Source organism: Acartia tonsa, chromosome 6 (genome assembly GCF_053477335.1).
Source record: "Acartia tonsa isolate MP-2025a chromosome 6, ASM5347733v1, whole genome shotgun sequence".
Taxonomy (NCBI): domain Eukaryota; kingdom Metazoa; phylum Arthropoda; class Copepoda; order Calanoida; family Acartiidae; genus Acartia; species Acartia tonsa.
Genome location: NC_137265.1, coordinates 28089781 through 28108891, shown reverse-complemented (window position 1 = coordinate 28108891; position 19111 = coordinate 28089781). Strand labels below are relative to the sequence as shown.

Below are 19111 nucleotides of genomic sequence, written 5' to 3'. Positions count from 1 at the left end.
TAGTAATTTTGCAGATAAGATAAAACATCCAAGAGGTGTGTCTTTGAAACTATTTAAAAGTCCAATATCAATTAATTGAAAGAAGAATTATTAGGCACCCGAATACTTAGTAGAATTGCTGAAATTAAAATAAATGATAAAATCTAAAGCGCATCCTAAATTGCATAGCGTAATGTTTTATTTCAATTTGGAAGTAGTTAATTGAAAATTGAAGTAAATTAAAAAATGTTAAATTCCACACAACCAGAAAGTTTAAATGTACATCATGAATTATTATGTTTACCATAATTAGGTAGTTACATGATCCATTATACATCGACTTATCCCCTAAGATCCCTGATTTTCAATGGAGTGATGCTATTTCTACTAAAATATAGCAAAAAAAATTATTGAAAAAAGTTGTTAAACCCGTTTATATTAAAAATGTCAATTTCAAAAATTTTACCGAATATTTTGATGACCAATTTTTATGTTTCAATATTTTGCGACTATGTTTATTGGCAATTTTGAACAGTTTGCGAGCGTGATGGAACACTGATAGTATGTTTGTTGCATTTTCTGAACATCAAGCATATTTCAAAGCAATGTCATCTTTATAGCCAATAATATGCACACTGTCAGTTTTTATTTCAATATATTTATAAATCAACAGGCATAAAGCTATATGCTGTCGAGTAACAAATTATTTGTCCGCGATGAAGGAATATTTGATGTTTAGATGTTTGTAAACAACGGAATGCCTACAACATTAATGGAAATTAAGAAAATGGATATAGGAAGGATATTATTTTTTTAAATAAGAAAGCTGTAGAAAATCCCCCCCCCCCCAAAAAAAAAAAAAATATTTTGCTTCAATCCTATCATATCAAAGAAGTGAATTTTTTGTTTGTTTGTCAGTAAAGATTTCACTAACAACAGAATCGATTGATTTCTTTACATTTGGGAAGTTTTGGGAAGGTTTCAGGCTATTTTTTGTGCCTTTCCCTAGGTACATGGGGCAAAACCGTTAGTATTATAAAAAAAAAATGAAAACTAATAAATTATAAACTAAAATTTTGCAATTCTATTTCAAAGATTCACTAAAAATAAGTTATGAAGTCCTTTTTTTTCTAAAATTATTATTTCCCTGTGCATGACTAAGTCCAAATGTGTATAAAACAAACACACAGAAGAAATAAAAGTCATAACTTAATGTTCATTTCATATTATGAATGATTGTATAAAGTTTTACGTCCAAAATAATTAAAAACAAGGACAATGTTGTTCATAAGTATCAATGCATCTATAAGTCAACTTAATAAACAGAAAAATGTTATACAGTTATATTTATTTATTGCATCATATCATTAACAGCTTTCTGCGGATAATAAATGAAAAATGATAAGATTAAAACCAATTTTGTTTGCCCTGATGGGCCGAATTTCTAGGATAATAAAACTCGCTAATTGTTCATGGAAAATTCTCTGTAATACAATGCTATACATGATTTTTCAGTATGGCTGAGAACCGGTTCTAATCCTGCGGTTACTAGTTGGTTTCAAAGCCAAACTAGAAAAATTAATATGATATTTGTACAACAATCAATTTAGTAATAAAATGTTTACAAATGTATCCTTCTGTATTTTACAGTTTAAAGTTTAAAAAAAAACTCGTTTGTACATATTTTGGAACACACATTTCTGACTGATTATGACGTAACAAAAAAATTAGCCAATGAGAGGCCACTATAAATTTTACCATTGGTCAATTGTAATTCATTCTTTATGACAATTTGGGCAGAATATCAATTCAAAATAACAAAATTATAAAACTTTCCATTGCGGTTTGGTTTAAGGAAAATTGTTTAAAAATACACGACGATATATGTTTCTATGGTTATTTTTTTCAGCGGTATCGCAGAATATTTCTTATTGGAAACTGTAGTGTTATCACAGTAAATAATCATTTTTTTAAACCGCTTAAAAAAGAAGATTCTATCCAAAAGTATGTCATGTTTTTATTTCATCTACAGGGATGGATGGAATGTTATATATCCATTCTTTAAACTAATAAAATAGGTTGTCCATCTGTCTCTATGTTCACTGAGATCTCGTTAGCCTACAGTAGGTTTTAATAACAGCCCATTCACCCCACCTATTCTAGCTTAAGATGAAGCTATTAAATGCTATTGCCGAAGTCATTAGTAACGAAAATAGCAGAAATTAAAAGAAAAATAATTAAGCAATCTATATCTAGCAAAAACGTCTTATAAGTTTTAGTTTTTACAGGCATTAATAGATAACTAAACATTACTTTTTTAGGCCGATTAGGTATACAATCTTAACAATCCATCAATAAACAGACAACCTTTTTGGCTCTGTTGTTAAGTAATTCAAATTATTTATCTCGTATTGTTCTATCCCCCTTTTCCCTGATTTTTCTAGATCACTCTTGTGATGCATAATTATTCGGGCCAATAATGTTGCACAAAAATAATGGTTGGGATACAATAATACCAATATTTATTCTGGACAATAATGTTGCATGAAAATAATAGTTGGGATACAATAATACCAATATTTATTCTGGACAATAATGTTGCATGAAAATAATAGTTGGGATACAATAATACCAATATTTATTCTGAAAAATAATGTTGCATGAAAATAATAGTTGGGATACAATAATACCAATATTTATTCTGGACAATAATGTTGCATGAAAATAATAGTTGGGATACAATAATACCAATATTTATTCTGGACAATAATGTTGCATGAAAATAATAGTTGGGATACAATAATACCAATATTTATTCTGAAAAATAATGTTGCACAAAAATAATAGTGAGGATACAATAAAACCAAAAATAATAGTAATGTTATAGAGTAGCTAGATAATTGTATCAAGTAGTAATGTTTGGATATTAAATTGTATTTAGAATCTACAAATTAGGAAAGAAATCAACATATCGATAGCTAGTCGTTGTTCATCATAAAATTTGAATACTATAGTTTAAAAACTTTGTTTTTAATCTTAAAAAATATTTCAACGTTGATATTATTTTTGGCTTACAATTTAAATGTGGTTTGCTTCAACTTTTTATATTTGAAAATGTACATAAAAATGTGTAACAACAGTTTTAGCATAAAGCCATGTTTTCTACACAACATGATTGATTAGATATTGCTGATTTTACTGTTTAGTGTTTCTATTTTACTTCAAAATATGAATTAAATAAACATCAGAAATAAATGAATACTCTACTGTGAGCATGTCATCCATGGGAGGCAGTGAAAAGCAAATTAGCTTAAACCCATTCCAATACTTAAATGTAAAAATCCTGGGACCGATGTTAAACTTCTTTTAAAGTATATAGCGACGGACAAAAAATAACTATTTCATACAATAGGATAATGAAATTGTTTAAAGCTGAAACATCTTCGAAATGCTGATTTAGAATTTAAAAATTTACAGATTTTTAAAAATTACATTCATTCACACTTTTTGTTTTATATTCTAGTCAGGAAGTAAACAAAAAAATAATTGATACTTTTTAGCGCAAATTTTAATAAACAACACGGATATTATTTTGATAAGTAAAAAATAGATTGCAGCGTTTTATATGAAAAAGGAAACAATTAACTGTTATACAGAACTAAATATGGTAAGAAAGCAATGATACAGGAATAAAGGTATAAACTCTCTATCTCTCACTCTCTCGCTCTCTCTCTCACTCTCTCTCTCTCTCTCTCTCTCTCTCTATTTTTCTCTATATCTTTTTCTATCTTTAGCTTTGGAAGGCTTAGGGAGCCGCTTTATTTTGTTTGTAATGTTATAATTTTTGCGTCCATTTGAAAAATAGTGACTTTTTCCTTGAAAAAATATTATAGTTCAACTTCTAAAAGTAACATATAGCCAAGTTAAAATTTTAATAAGAACGATTATTCACAAACAACCCTATTTTCCTACTCCTCCCTTTACTTAACAAATATGCTACTATTAAGTTAATTTTTCAAGCTTTTTCTTGTAAACTAAATATTCTCTGCAATTATCTTTATTGCATATCGTTTGTAAATGACACGGATGACATGTTCCAGTTAGGCGAAGCTCAACAAATAATACAGTCGGACTAACAAACAATAAAACATTTTGAATTTAGCGTTGAATAAAAAAAATTCGAATTCGATCTGTCGTAAAATATAGACATAATTGCAGAGATCATACATGTTTTGTTCCTAATCGTTTAAGGATTTATCAGTGGATAGGTCATTATTTCTTATCCAAAAAAAAGAAAAAAGAACACAGGTTTATAGCAAAATTAAATTGTAGTCCGAAAATTCTAGTGGCAATTGCAAAGTTAAAACAATTAACCTAATTATTACCGGAATCTCATGCAAGGTTTGAAATCTTAACAGCCTAAATTAACAAGCTCTCGACAAACTGTACAAAATTCCGCCATATTTAAATTCTTTAGCTTTCATCAAAAACAGGGGACATGCTTGGCCTATAAGCAGGTGCATTTTTATATCTAATTAAGACAAAGTCTTAATTCAAGTGAATTACATGAGCATTGGATTAGAACGATATGGCTGTACAATATACAGGGTGGGGCAAATAAGACCGGACAAACTTTAAACGGCCATAGGGCCAAAACTACTTGACCAATCAGGACGTTTGACCCCACTATAAAAAGCTTAGGTAATTACCTTTTAGCAAAAAAATCTTTGGACGAAGATGGGCTCGTACTCCGAGCTGGCCGCGCTTATGTTCAACAAGGCAGATTCCAAATGCGCCGGTGGAATAATCTGGATCCTTGACTAGGGCCCACTAAATCGAATCTCAGCCCATCTGTAGATGAGGTAAAGTTATGCAACTTGCTGGGGATACTGTTAGATACATAAATAAGACACTAGAAAAGACTAGAGCTCTCTATCTAAAGTGGTTTGGCTGTAGTATTCCGGCAAAGTGAAACGTGGCAGATTTTAAGATGTCAAAAATTGTGTGAAATCGTGAAAATTTCTCGGTTCTCGACGTTAGAGACCCATATGGAACTTAAAAACTCATTTTAGACTATGGATTGCGCTGACAACCCTAGCTGAATCTTCATGCCATTTCCAAAAAGGTATAGAACGTCGTTCCAGCTCAACTGTGGTCTAAATAAGAGCCTCCGTGTCAAAGGGTAGCGTTAAAGTTGGGTGAATTTGGATCCTGCGGTTACTCACGTTCCTAAGGAAATGGGGCCTCCCAGCAGCCCGATCTTAATTCAATGGACTTTTGGGCCTGGGGCTACTTTGAAGCATACACCAATAGACGTGCCTATACAACAAAGACCTCCCTCATTGCCACCATCAAGGAGAAATTCGCCAGCTTGGACATGGACATGGTGACCAGGGCCTGCGGGCGGTTTAGGGGGCGGGTGAAGGCGGTGATTGAGGCTGTCGGCGATTTTATTGAATAATCTAATAGTTATATTCCTATTTTGCTTGCCAGTTTTTAAAATTCAATAAAATCTTTAAAATTGACGATTTTATGTTCATTTGTTTAGAAGTTAGAATTTGTCCGGTCTTATTTGCCCCACCCTGTATATATACAACCATTTTGGCATGCATTTGTAAATATACTTCAGTAATAGTTGGAATTATATAAAAGCCATACCTATCTAAATACTAAGATAGGCTACCCTAGGCTTAGCTTTATGTTTAATAACATATATCTTATCCATGTAGTCTAGAATTAGGGTTCCATAAGCCTTACTTTATTGTAAAGGGCTATTTCAGACTCAGGGAACCCTAACTCTTAGTTTAGACTAAGAAACTTTAAAGAATTTACAATATAGATAGGTATACCTAACTTTTATATTATTTCGTCTAAAACTTAAAAGTATATAATATATAAGCAGAAAATCCTCAGGACAAAAGCAAATAATAAAAGTTAGTTAACCTTTATATCTGACTCGGTGTGAGTATTACAAGCAAACAAGGAATCGCTAGGAGGATTGGTAGGAATTATCTAAAAATAAGACAAAACATCATAGGAAAGGAGATTTTTATGGAGTGGCGTCACTCCTTATATTTTACAGGAAAATCTATTTCAGATATTTAGAATTTAAGGTATTTTCATTAAATATTATTTGGAATACATAAGTGATTCTAAAATCATTTTTAAATCAGTAAAAAACGTCTCTAAAAAGTACAAATAATAGCGTCAAGACATTTCAGAATTTTTTATGCCTTTAAGGCAATAACCAAAGTTATCTATCTTACGGTACTGTTTCTTGTAGGTAAGGTGACGATCCACCTGTAAAAATAGTTTAAAACATACCCCTATCCAATACAATAGTTTAATCTTATAGTTTTTATTTGAAACAAAGACATTCACACATTCTACTGCTTTGTTACTAGTTAGTCAGGTTTTAAATTCTTCTGGTGAAAGATTCTTTTTATATATAATGATTAAACTTCGCTTGCTTCAAAAAGCCGCATCCTTGTTTAAAAAGACAAAGATAGAGCATGCAAAAAGTTAGCCTTGAATGTTATCTGTGTGGGTAGGGAAGGGAATTGGAATAGTTTTTATCGATTGTAAGCCACACTAAAAAACCATGTATCGTATCGTATTATAAACAGCTTTCAGCGGATATTAAAATGTACAATCTAATATCAAAACCAGTTTTGTTAGTCTGTGACTTCGGCACCTCGGGGCTAACAAAACTAGTTTTAATCTGGAAAAAATATTTCTAACACATTCATTGAATAGATATACCTATCAACCACAGGACACACAGCATTCTAACTTGCCGATAATCCTGTTATTGTTGCGCTACTTGCGGATAAAATTACCTCTTTTAGGTTCTAATTTTATTTGATAAAACATATTCCTATTCCGAGGGCAATAAGTATCCCGAAGAATTTATGCAAAGCATATAAATGTTATTATCTTATTAATTACGTCTGGAATTACACTCACATCTTTAAACACAAAAAGCCACCAAGATAAAAATGATAAAAGAATAACATCATAAAAATCCTTATGCTAAAGATCTCTGTCTGTGTTTCTGTCTGACCGAGGAATCTCTCTAACCACTGAACCGATAGGGTTCTCCTTTACAGGGTAGCTTCTCATAGGTTCTGGGAAGGTTTATAACTATTTTGAGAAGGGTAACACGCCCCTCCAAAGAGAAATTGCCACCAGAAAAAAATGACCCCTCGAAAAAAATTTCCACTTTTCTTTTGAAAACCACAATTGAAAGTGTGGGAGTCGACTTCCCCCAGCCACAATTGCCCCTAGAGGCCTCTAGGAGCGCAGTCGCTAGTAGAAATATAAAGACATACAAAAAAGAGGGTAAACTGAAACTTTTAAAAGCTATAAGTAAATATCTGGTATCTAAAAAAAAACTTGTTACCACATAAAAATCCTCGTTTACAAAACGTGCCAATTGTCCAAAAGGTCATAAAAATGGCAGAGTGAAAAAGGGCAATGGGTAAAATGACAACCATTACCAAAGTCAGCTCGCTATATCCCTTCACGTTCAAAGTTAATTGTATTGGGCTTTGTATAGAGGATAAAATAAAAGATTAAAAGAGGTACTTACTCATAATGTCCATTAAAATCATTAAACTCAACTACTAGTTTCAAACTAGCCTATCAAAATATGAGTAACCAAAATATGAGAGTCAGAAAATAAAATAACGTTGCAACAGTTACATTTACAGTACAATGTACCCTCTCTCTCTGATATTCTTTCTTCAATATTTTTAGGTTAACAAAGGTAGAATATTTTACGTCTTATCCCCTATATCCCTGAATCGACTGCAAATGATTTGTCCTGTTTATAAATTCCAAATTAGGGCATCAAATCTGAGATCACACCAAGATAAATCCACAATAAGTTTTCTGTAAATTCTAACAAGGAAACATACATTCATAAGTAGCGCAGCAACATTAAACTTACATAACTAAGGAAGGAACAGTACATTTTAACAAACTAATAATTACATATCTTATGACATATTTAGTAAATTTATGGTTAGAAAAATGTTGTGTATTACAAAATTCTATAAATAGCGCCATATACATCAGAAGGTCAGATGCAACTGTGTTTCAGTTTCTTTAATTTGTGTTAAAGAGGGGAGCAATCTTGAAACCTTTAAGTGACCGACGGACAGTCAAACATTTTGCATAACAAACCTAGACATAGAGTAGTTGTGCTACTTAGAAAAATGGTTGAAGATCATCTTTTATAGATTTATAAGGCTGGAGTGACCAAATTTGAAATCATAATACAAAATCAAGGATAAAAAAGGGGAATTAAACAAGAATTGAATTATACAAAGTAGGGAAATTATAAAATATGTTGTTAAGACTAATTGCTTTGCCTAAACGTTTAGAATAATGGACTGACAAGGATGGTCAGAGAAAAAAAACCTAAAACCACCCGTAGACATATATAAAGCTACTCTGTAGAGTACAACCAATTCGGACTAGCATGTTTCTAGATTTTTAGCTTCAGATACAGAGAGGGGATAATAACAATACCAAATTTATGCAAGTTAGGGTACAGATTGGATAGGATTATTTGTAAATGCTTATCATCAATGATATCAGGCAAAAATTTCCAAATTTTGTTAAACAATGCCATTTTGTTTCAATGTCTTTATGTAAGTTCAAGTATCAACACTTAGATATATGCTATTTATGGATATACAAAGTTGGTTTTCTAGATTTTAAATTTGTTTAGGTAATTTTCTTTAAAAATCAAACCATCAAATCGTAAATTTGGATTAAAAAAGAAACGTATCGGTTCTGCGGTTAGCAAGATCCTTCGGTACACACAGACATACACACACACAAATGCAGATATTCTGTTACTTTTATATAAGGATAATATTATTTGCAGATTTAAGATAGAATAAAAATATGTGCATGGCATTAAAATATTATTTTAATATTTAGATATTATCATTTGAATACGCCGTTTGTCTTAACATGCGTTTTTTTATTGTTTGTGTGTATGTATTAGAGTTTTCTGTAGATTTCAAAAACCAATAATAGAGCTAAACTTTTTTATGTTATCAGGTTCTACTGAACGTTCCTTATCATTTAAAAGATTGGAATAAATATTACAGTTTGGCTTCGAAACCGATTTATTTCCGTTGGATTAGAACCAGTTCTCAGCTATACTGAAAAATCATGTGTAGCATCGTATTATAGACAATTTTACACAGATATAAAAATAAATATCATACAAATAATACCATTTTTGTTAGCCCGATCTTTGGTCCCTCGGGGTTAACAATACTGATTTTGATCTTATAATTTTCAATTTTATTTTCTGTGGAAAGCTGTCTATAATACGATGCGATAAATAACTATTATTTACATATAAATATTGGTAAGATCTATAGAATTATCTAAAACAAAAAGTTTGGGTACATGCAGATGCTCAAATGTTAAAGCTTTTATAATCTTAACTTAAATATGTTTATGATTCTTTATCTCAGGAAGTAAAGGTTACTTCATTTTAGAATAATCTATAGAATAATTTTTTATGAAACAGCATGAACTCGGTATCTTCAGCCAGCCGAACTATCATAATAATCAGCTATCGAAACTTTTCAAAATCCTAAGCAGCACTGTATTTAAGAAATCAGCAGACGCAGCCGACACAATTGCAGCTGTGAACAAATGTAGAACATTTATTTGGCGATTTTGCATAGACCCTTTCCCCCTGAACTGATCCTTATGATAATCACAGGGACAAAGTGGATATTGGACTGTAAATTATTCTAGTCCCAAAATTTTATAAAAATTATCTCTCATTCGATGACTCAAAACATTGGGTACATTTGTTAAAAATTGATTGGATGGTTAAAACAATGTAAACACTTTTGAACCAATAAATTTCATTTTTTTACAAGTAATTTTGTTCATCATCGGTAATATCTAACAATTTATAGTCTATTGTCTTATCCCTTAAGATCCCTGGATAATCAGCATGTATTGTATGCGTATAAAATATTGTTTAGGTGTATATTTGGGTTCCAGTGAATTTTGACGTGACAGAGTACAGAAACTGGATATTAGATACCCTGAAAAATAGTAAAAAAGCAAACCTTACAAAAAAATAAAAAATCAAGTAATAAAAAAATCTTTGAATGTTAGATTTTATCTCCTGTCAATAACTTTCCAAAGATTTTAAACCCTGATTCATAACACTTCTTTTTAAATAAAGAGATGCATTTGTACATAATGAGATTTGGTTGAACGTGTTCCCTAAAGCCAATTTAGCGTTTCTTTTTTAAGAAGACACCTCTAATTAGAATCTTGTTGCAAAAGGGTTCCTATACTGTTTTATTAATTGTCTGGATTCTAAATTCCATAACAGTAAAATCTGTGGATCCCCGAGTACACGTTTGCCTTACACAATACAATATACATTATGTCTGCATTTATTACTATCTATATTATTTACAAATAATCACTTGGTCTGTCTGTATATTTTTATGTCTGCTTTACCTAGTCTATATTTTTGTCTGTTTCTGTCTAGTTAAGTCTACAAATGCTTTTGTGTATTTTTCCTCCTTACAATACACATCTATAATACAAAGTAGCTTGATGTCTGTCTGTCCGTCCGTCCGTCCGTCTGAAGCTTAAGATCTCGGTAACCACTGAACCGATCGGATTCTACTCTTCAGGGTATATACCTATTGGTCCTGTGGTGATTTTAAGCTATTTTCTTGGGGGGTGGGACACCCCCAACCCCCCAAAAATGAAAATATCCCCCTCATTTTCTTTTTTTTTCTTTTTTTTTGATGAAGTATAATTATATAGTATGAAGAAGATGAGGATCCTAATTTTTTTTTTTATTTGATGATGTATAATTATAATATGATGAAGATGAAGTGAAGATCCACCACATGTACTACATTTTTTTTAAATTACCTCTTGGGGCAAAGCCCCTAGAGGCTAGGGGCGAATCCGCTAGTTTCAATTAAAATTATAAGTAGGAATATCTTTAAGAAATCTAATTTGTGAACCAATCACAAGTTTTCTCATGATAATACTAGAGTATTATTAAATGATATTTCTTAGACTCAAAGTAGTGTCATTTTCTAAAAAAAATATCACTTTATACTGACGTGCGGCTGTGGCTGAATTTAAATTTTGTAGTTACTTTTAAAAGTCAATAAATGTAGCTTAATTAGGGTAAGTAAGACTAAAGATGGCTGAATTAAAATTTGATGGTTGTCCCATCCCTCTAGATTAGAAATACAACCTAATTATCCAGTTTTAGATTTAACTAGAGATCGTTTAAGCCATTTTTATGAGGTAAACAAAATAGGAAAGGTTAAGCAAAACAAAAAGTTGCTTTAAATGCCGGAATCAAGGGTTGATAAACGTGCCAAAAATAGCATTAATATTGCTGGACTTGATTTTATGAAACCTAATAATTCACGCACAATTGGTTCAATATTATCGAAGAATAAGTTCGACTAATAAATTTTGTTATTTAATATGAAATCATATCTTTATATTCCTGTTAAGCATCGCACGCATCTCTTACATACAGAAAGAATCGGGGATATAACATCTGAAAATAAATACCACAAACTACAATTTTTCAAAACATCTATATCAATTTGACAAGCTTTCTTTTTCCAAACAAACAATCATTATTGACTTAAAATACCTCTTTTTTCTACACAAAATAATTTCTTATATGATATATAAGAAGAAAATAATGGAAGACAAAATAGTTTTCTTGGGATTTCATGTGCCTTTTAGCTCTGATTACATATCTCACAGACGAATTAGTTTTTTTGGTCGACCAGAATTATTTTTAATATTTGTCCTTTATAAAAAATTAAAGGTATAGTTTTGCGATAAGGCTTATTAAGTCAAAAAAAAAATAATCTTTCTTATTCTAATAAGTCTTTATGGCAAAATAACATAGAGAAACATCGCTGTTAAAACAGCATATCATTGAAAGAAATCGTACAAAAAGTATAAACGTTGAAAAAAATCTACTAACACGTAGGGATCGTATTAGTTTTTGTGTTAGGTAAGGTTTGAGACACCATCACGAATGGTCACAGGAAACACAACTTGAAAGGAGTTTATTTAAAATGGATAATTTCTTTAATATCATTACTTTTATAATTTTAGTAATAACTTAAAAATAGGAGAAAGGGACCTCTTTGTTAATGCCTAGCCTCTGCTGGGCCTATACCTGCAATGTCCTAACCTCACCTAAAGGAAAAATACATACGAATTATTTTAAAGTTAAAGGGATGTTTCTGTCAAACTTCTAGATAATCATTATGCCTAATCCATACAGAACTCTCTATTACAAGATAACAATCGATGCTGCGTTATACATAAAATATACATGTAAGCAAATAAACACTAATATATCTGATAAATAAAGCATGAAATATATAATAAAGAATATTTAAACATGTAAGTTTGTATGATAATAAATAGTTTATAAGTAACACTTATATAATACACACTCATCCTTATTTCTTTTCTCTCCCATATCTCTATATCTCTCTTTCTTGTATCCATCTCTCTCTCTCTCTCTCTCTCTCTCTCTCTCTCTCTCTATCTCTCTATCTCTCTCTCTCTCTCTCTCTCTCTCTCTCTCTCTCTCTCTCTCTCTCTCTCTCTTTTAATTTTAACCACTTTTCTCTACCGTTTCTTTATTCTTTTTTATCTTTCTAAATCATTTTTACGATGGCTTTCTATCTTTCGTTAAAGTCGTGCTTATTATTTATCCTATATATTAAAGTAACAGGATATCTAAATGTCTTTTTATTTGCTCAAAAGATCTCATAAACAAGAAAAATGACGTCCTGGCTAATTTTGCTTTTTCTTACTAGAAAAAAACTGCATTTTTGATTTATAGGGCTAAACAATAAACCAAGTTAGATAATTTAAGAGCTGATGCTTATTTTAATATTATACTTTGACCTCATTAGAAGACTATTCAGATGGGGGAGGGGAGGGATTAATTATAACAAACAAAACACTCCTAGTAGTAAGAATATGGATAGGAAGCAGCAAGTACTGCTGCTGCTATTTTCAACACAAGCCGCAGTTGTCTCTCAGTTTAAGACAATCTGCAGCCATTAAAAGTCAAAGTACCCAATGCAGCCGTGAGCCAAAATAGATACGGTATTTTTATTTACCCGACTGAATAAGATATTTTAAAGTTTACGTCTTTAAAAAAGGAAACATTTCTAATAGCAATCGGATCGAACTAAAAATAGGCGGTTGTAGACTCGTAGAGCCCTAATGAAAACCTATGTACTTTTTACCATTACACTAAGGATCATACTATCCTAAAAAGTATAATGAAATAAATTTATGTAGTTCAGCAACATGAATTTAACATAAGATAAAAAAACAGGCTTTTAGTATAAAGAATTTGCCAAAATAAATACTTTTTAATAAAAATTATTCTCTTATATAAAAAGAAAGATTTATGTTTTAAAATATATGTTATTTTTATTTGTATTCATTAATTTATTAAGCATTAAAATGATATATTATAGTTGTAATTTTTAATACTAAAAATATGTAATTCAACTTAGTAAACAAATCTCGTCTAATTCCAAAAAAAACAAGACAAAATATATCCATAAGAATCGCAGCAAAAACAAGTTAATAGTTTTATGAAAATAGAGAAATAAAACCAAAGGACACAATTTAACAAACAATTATTAAATTCATAAACAAGAAAGTCCTCTCAAAGAAATTGTAAAGGGCATTTGGGCACATAGGCTCTAGTTTTAGAGTAGCTACAATTCTAAATCTTAATATCGAGTTCTGTTGTACGAGTTCAGTTGTACGAGAATGTACGCAAGTTAAAAAGTACAAGGAAAAATAAACACGAATTTATACTGCTTTTAAACGTTTAATTGATATTTTTTTTATAAAAATCTCTATGTTTTAAGACATATTAAAAAAAAGTATCAAAAACCTACAAAAAAATTTATCGAAAAAAACTCATATTTACATATTATAAACTGTACAAAATCAAACCCTAAATTTTGCTGTCATCAAAGACGGAAACAGCCTAAATCCAAGAATAATACTTTACATAGTAATTAAATGTGTCACCGGAAAATGATTTAAAACAAATATAAATTGGTTATCATGCAGAGAACGACAAGGGTAGGTGTGTTCATTAATAGCGCAGCAAAAATTCACTTTAGTAAAACAAGGATGACAACATCCAAAAAAGCGAAGCACTGAAACGGTAGGACAAACGGACATTAACATGTGTAAAGTGTCAGAACTGAATAATCAGAATATAAATGTATAAGAGTCGAACCGAAATTGTAAGTAAATTTGTTTAATGATAATGTCTATGGACATACTTACATTTTTAGGACTTGATTATAGAGTTGCTTCGCTTATAACATTATACTTTGTTGTCACAGGAATTAATATACCCAAAAATCAGATCAATCGGATGATTAGATCACATGAAAATTTGTAAAAAAAATCGACATGTTTAAAATGGACGTACGGACATTCTGGTAATGATTATAGAGTTACTACGCTTTCTAAATCGTACCTAACTACTCAATAATCGCCATGCAAAGTTTGAAATCGATAGGCCAATTCTAACATGCCTAAATCAACGAAAAAAGCTATCCGTTACGGACGGAAGGACGGACCGGCCCTAATAATAGAAAATCTTCGCTTTAAAAAATGTTATAGTACTTTACAATAGATATCAAAAATTATAAGTAAAATTGTGTATTATATTTTAATGATAAATGTTTATAAATTTTTCAAAATCCATCATATCAATATACGAATAATTAAAAACCTTATTACGTAACTTCTAACGTACGTATTTAAATACCAACAATACAAGTCATAAAGTAGCTGCTCTATAAAAAGATGACTTGATAGTCCAATTAAATTAAATATTGCAAATGGTTTAATTAGTATTTATGCAAAAGGGTTCATTACAATTGAAAAAAAAGTAGAAAACTCTACGTCTACATAATCGCATTTAATCGTAACCGCAATTATAGTTATACTTTCTATTTATAAAGGGGTCACGCGCCCTAAATAGCAATTCAAAACGAGTTTTGACAAAAAAATTTGTACTACAATTTTGGCTTAACAGCTGGAACACTGCACTGGTTTAAAAAGATGATGCTCTTAAAAAGTAAGACGTGAATGCTTAATTAAACCATGTACTACCATTAGCTTTTAAACAACAAAGTACACTACTATACATATTCTTAAACTTATTATATATAGAATTAATTTTTAAAAACGTACCAAAATATCTAAATACGTTATTTTTAAAAGTACTTGGTTTTATAAACTTGTATGCAACCTATAATTATCATTATAAGTAGCAAATCTACTTTATAAATGCATGTGTCTACCTATCTGTCTTTATGTCTGTCAGTTGATTGTGATAGCCAGTCTTGAATTCTATTAGAAGCGCAGATAGTTTAATTTTTTAAAGCGAAGCTTTTCTATAATTAGGGTCGGTCCGTCTTTACGTCCGTCCGTACGTCCGTAACGGATACCTTTTTTCGTTAATTTTGGCATGTTAGAATTGTCCTATCGATTTCAAATTTTGCATGGTGATTCCTTTAGTAGTTAGGTACGATTTAGAAAGCATAGCAACTCTATAATCATCACCAAAATGTTCGTACGTCCATTTTAAACATGTTGATTTTTTTACTTTTTTAACAACAAATTTTTATGTGATCTTATCATCCGATTGATCTGATTTTTGGTATATTAATTCCTGGGACAACAAAGTATAATTTAATAAGCGAAGCAACTCTATAATCAAGAAGTCCTAAAAATGTAAGTATGTCCATAAACATTATCCTGAATCAAGCAGTTTTTCAACAAATTTACTTACAATTTTGCTTTGACTCTTATACATTTATATTATGATTATTCTGTTATGACACTATACAAGTGTTAATGTCCGTTTGTCCTACCGTTTCAGTGCTTCGCTTTTATGGATGTTGTCATCCTTGTTCCTTGTTAAAATAACTTAATATAATATGTGAACATTATGATATTAGTACAATAATATATTGTACATAGCATCCAAGAATGAGTTCAATACTATCATACACATCATTTATATAGAATTTAATTCGCCAATTTTTAATGCCATTTATATTAACAAACAAGATCAAGAATGTCAGTGCAAAGCGCAGCTTCGACAAGTGAACAAGCCAGGGAGCTTTTAAAATATATACTTGGTTTTTAGGCTGGCACCTTTGACCTCCAGTTTAAAAAAATTAAGAATGTTTGTCGCAACTTAATTTACACTCTTTTAAAAGGGAAGAGACTGCTTATTATGCTCATAAACGCTCATAGGAGCGCAAATTACTTATTTAGAGTAGCTACGTTATTTAAAATTCGGATCTACTGCAGTTCACGGTAAAATATTGCTGGTAACGATATTGATGCACAGGGAAAGCTTCACTGAAGAAAAAAACGCGTAAAATAGGCCTTTTTCGCGCATTTCTCTGCACTGCGAGATAATTATGCATTATTGATTTTTGGCTATTCCAGATTATTTGTAGGCCTTGTTATGCCGCTTAAAACAGTGTGCATGCATGATCTTTACGTTCAGCCGTTTGGCAGCTAGCAGCCTTTAAATTTATAGATTTTTGGCAATATTCGTTACCAGCAATATTTTACCGCCAACTGCTGTAGATCCAAAAATTCTTATTTACTATGTTTAATCGAGACCGCCTATTTTGTCCCTTTTTTAAAAGCGAAGCTTTTCTATAATTAGGGTCGGTCCGTCCGTCCGTCCGTCCGTACGTCCGTACGTCCGTACGTCCGTACGTCCGTAACGGATAGCTTTTTTCGTTAATTTAGACATGTTAGAATTGTCCTATCGATTTCAAATTTTGCATGGTGATTCCTTTAGAAGTTAGGTACGATTTAGAAAGCGTAGCAACTCTATAATCATTACCAAAATGTCCGTACGTCCATTTTTAACATATTGATTTTTTTACTTTTTAAAATAGCTTTTTTCGTTAATTAAGGCATGTTAGAATTGTCCTATCGATTTCAAATTTTGCATGGTGATTCCTGTAATAGTTAGGTACGAGTTAGAAAGCGTAGCAACTCTATAATCATTACCAGAATGTCCGTACGTCCATTTTAAACATGTTGATTTTTTTACATTTTTAACAACAAATTTGTATGTGACCTAATTATCCGATTGGTCTGATTTTTGGTATACTGATTCCTGGGACAACAAAGTACAATTTTATAAGCGAAGCAACTCTATAATCAAGTCCTAAAAATGTAAGTATGTCCATAAACATTATCCTGTATCAAGCAGTTTTTCAACAAATTTACTTACAATTTTGCTTTGACTCTTATACATTCGCATTCTGATTATTCAGTTCTGACATTATACAAGTGTTAATGTCCGTTTGTCCTACCGTTTCAGAGCTTCGCTTTTATGGATGTTGTCATCCTTGTTGTATCTCTTTTGAAAAGTGCGACACCCTGTGACGTCAATGAAATAGGAAGAGTTGATCGTAATAAAATTAACAACTTTTTTTAAAATAACTATTTTTAATGCTTAAAAAAAATATTAAAAATCTTAAAAACAATACATAATTTCTATAAAACGTATTTGCTTCTTTTTTTTGTAACAAAATTAGTTTTTTTGCTACTTTTTAAATAAATTCAATCTTCAATGTTCATCACATCAGCTGATTTCTATTTTTTATTATTGTTTTGATTGTTATTAGAGGCGTGTTATAATTTTCATAACAATTTTAAAATTTGTTGAAAATATTAAAATTATAGAAATATAGAATAAAATATAGAAAGTGATGGTACTTTATAATCATTAATAGGTCCGTTATAAACATTTATTGTTACTTAATGCATACAAAATATAATTAAAGGAATAATATTGCCAGCTTTAAATTATTATAAGAGCTAATTTAGTACAAACCAAAACTGAAGAAAACTTTTAAAAATACCATTTGTATTGCATCTAGACAACAAATGATGCTCAGTTTAGGTTATGTTTGATTAAGTAGATGTAAGAGAAGGGTTTATTTATTCATCTTTAAATTATACTTTTGACAGTAATTGTCGGTTTTTATGGATGGGGTCGAATGGGGTACGGACGGAGGGGGGAATGAGCGGCGAAGGGGTCATCGGGGGGGGGGGGGAGGGAAGACTCAGCATTAGAACTTTATATTATTTGATGAAATTTATTTTAATTGATGACGTTGGGGCCAGCTTCTTTGGCAAGGACCCAGGCCAGCTAGGCTATCCTATCCCTTGATCATATATGTAAAGTTGTGGAGGACCCAAAAGATTCCATCTGAAAAGGGAAAGTCTCTCATCCTAGGCACTGTGTAGAATTTGGGGGGGCCCCAGCGACACGGAAGCTGGAATCGCCAGAAGGGGGAGAGAGGTACTCTCTCCAGTGTACCAGGGAAGGTCAAATGGTTGTAGCAGAAGAAATTCTATGGTTTCTTGGATATCTTGAAACCGGTTTATGATAATAACAATAATAAAATGGAAATCTCATAATTCGCTCTTTTTTTAAGTTCAACTACAAATCCTAGCGATTTTAAAAGACTAAAAATGATTAAAAGATTTTAGAATAAAATAAGCATAATATTTGAATTGTAAACCTAGATATTTAATTACATCCAAGAAAAGCCACAAGGCAAATAAATTAAAGAGTAACTGCACTGTTGATCAACAACTTTTGGGCTGGAAATCCATAGTTTGAAAATTATAGGACAACTCTAACATGCTTAAATTAATCAATTTATCGCCTCATATTATAGACAGCTTTCCACGGTTATTTAGAATGAAAACATATACAAATAAAACCAGTTTTGTGGGCCCTGAGGTGTCTAAGGCCCGTGGTAAAAAAATTAGCATTAATTTTATGATTTTTATTTTAATAATTGTGGAAATTTGACTGTAATACCAAGTTAAACATTATTTTTCAGTATTGCATAGAGCCGGTTCTAATCCAGCGGATATAAATCGGTTTGGAAGCCATACTGGAATAGGTATTTATCGCATTGTATTATAGACAGCTTTCCACAGTTATTTAGAATAAAAAAATATACAA

At 31.0% G+C, this 19111-nt stretch overlaps 1 protein-coding gene across 2 annotated transcripts in view; it reads right to left on the bottom strand.

The window, feature by feature from the left end:
- Positions 1 to 19111, bottom strand: part of LOC145322286 (uncharacterized) — a 118649-nt gene that overhangs the window by 35797 nt on the left and 63741 nt on the right. The window contains exon 3 of one of the 2 annotated variants that reach the window (XM_080164175.1): positions 5923 to 5991. The exons of the other annotated variant lie outside the window; for it this stretch is intronic. Within the exon in view, the coding sequence (XP_080020301.1) occupies positions 5923 to 5991 (69 nt within the window). The remainder of the gene's footprint in view (positions 1 to 5922; positions 5992 to 19111) is intronic. 2 annotated transcript variants of the gene reach the window in all.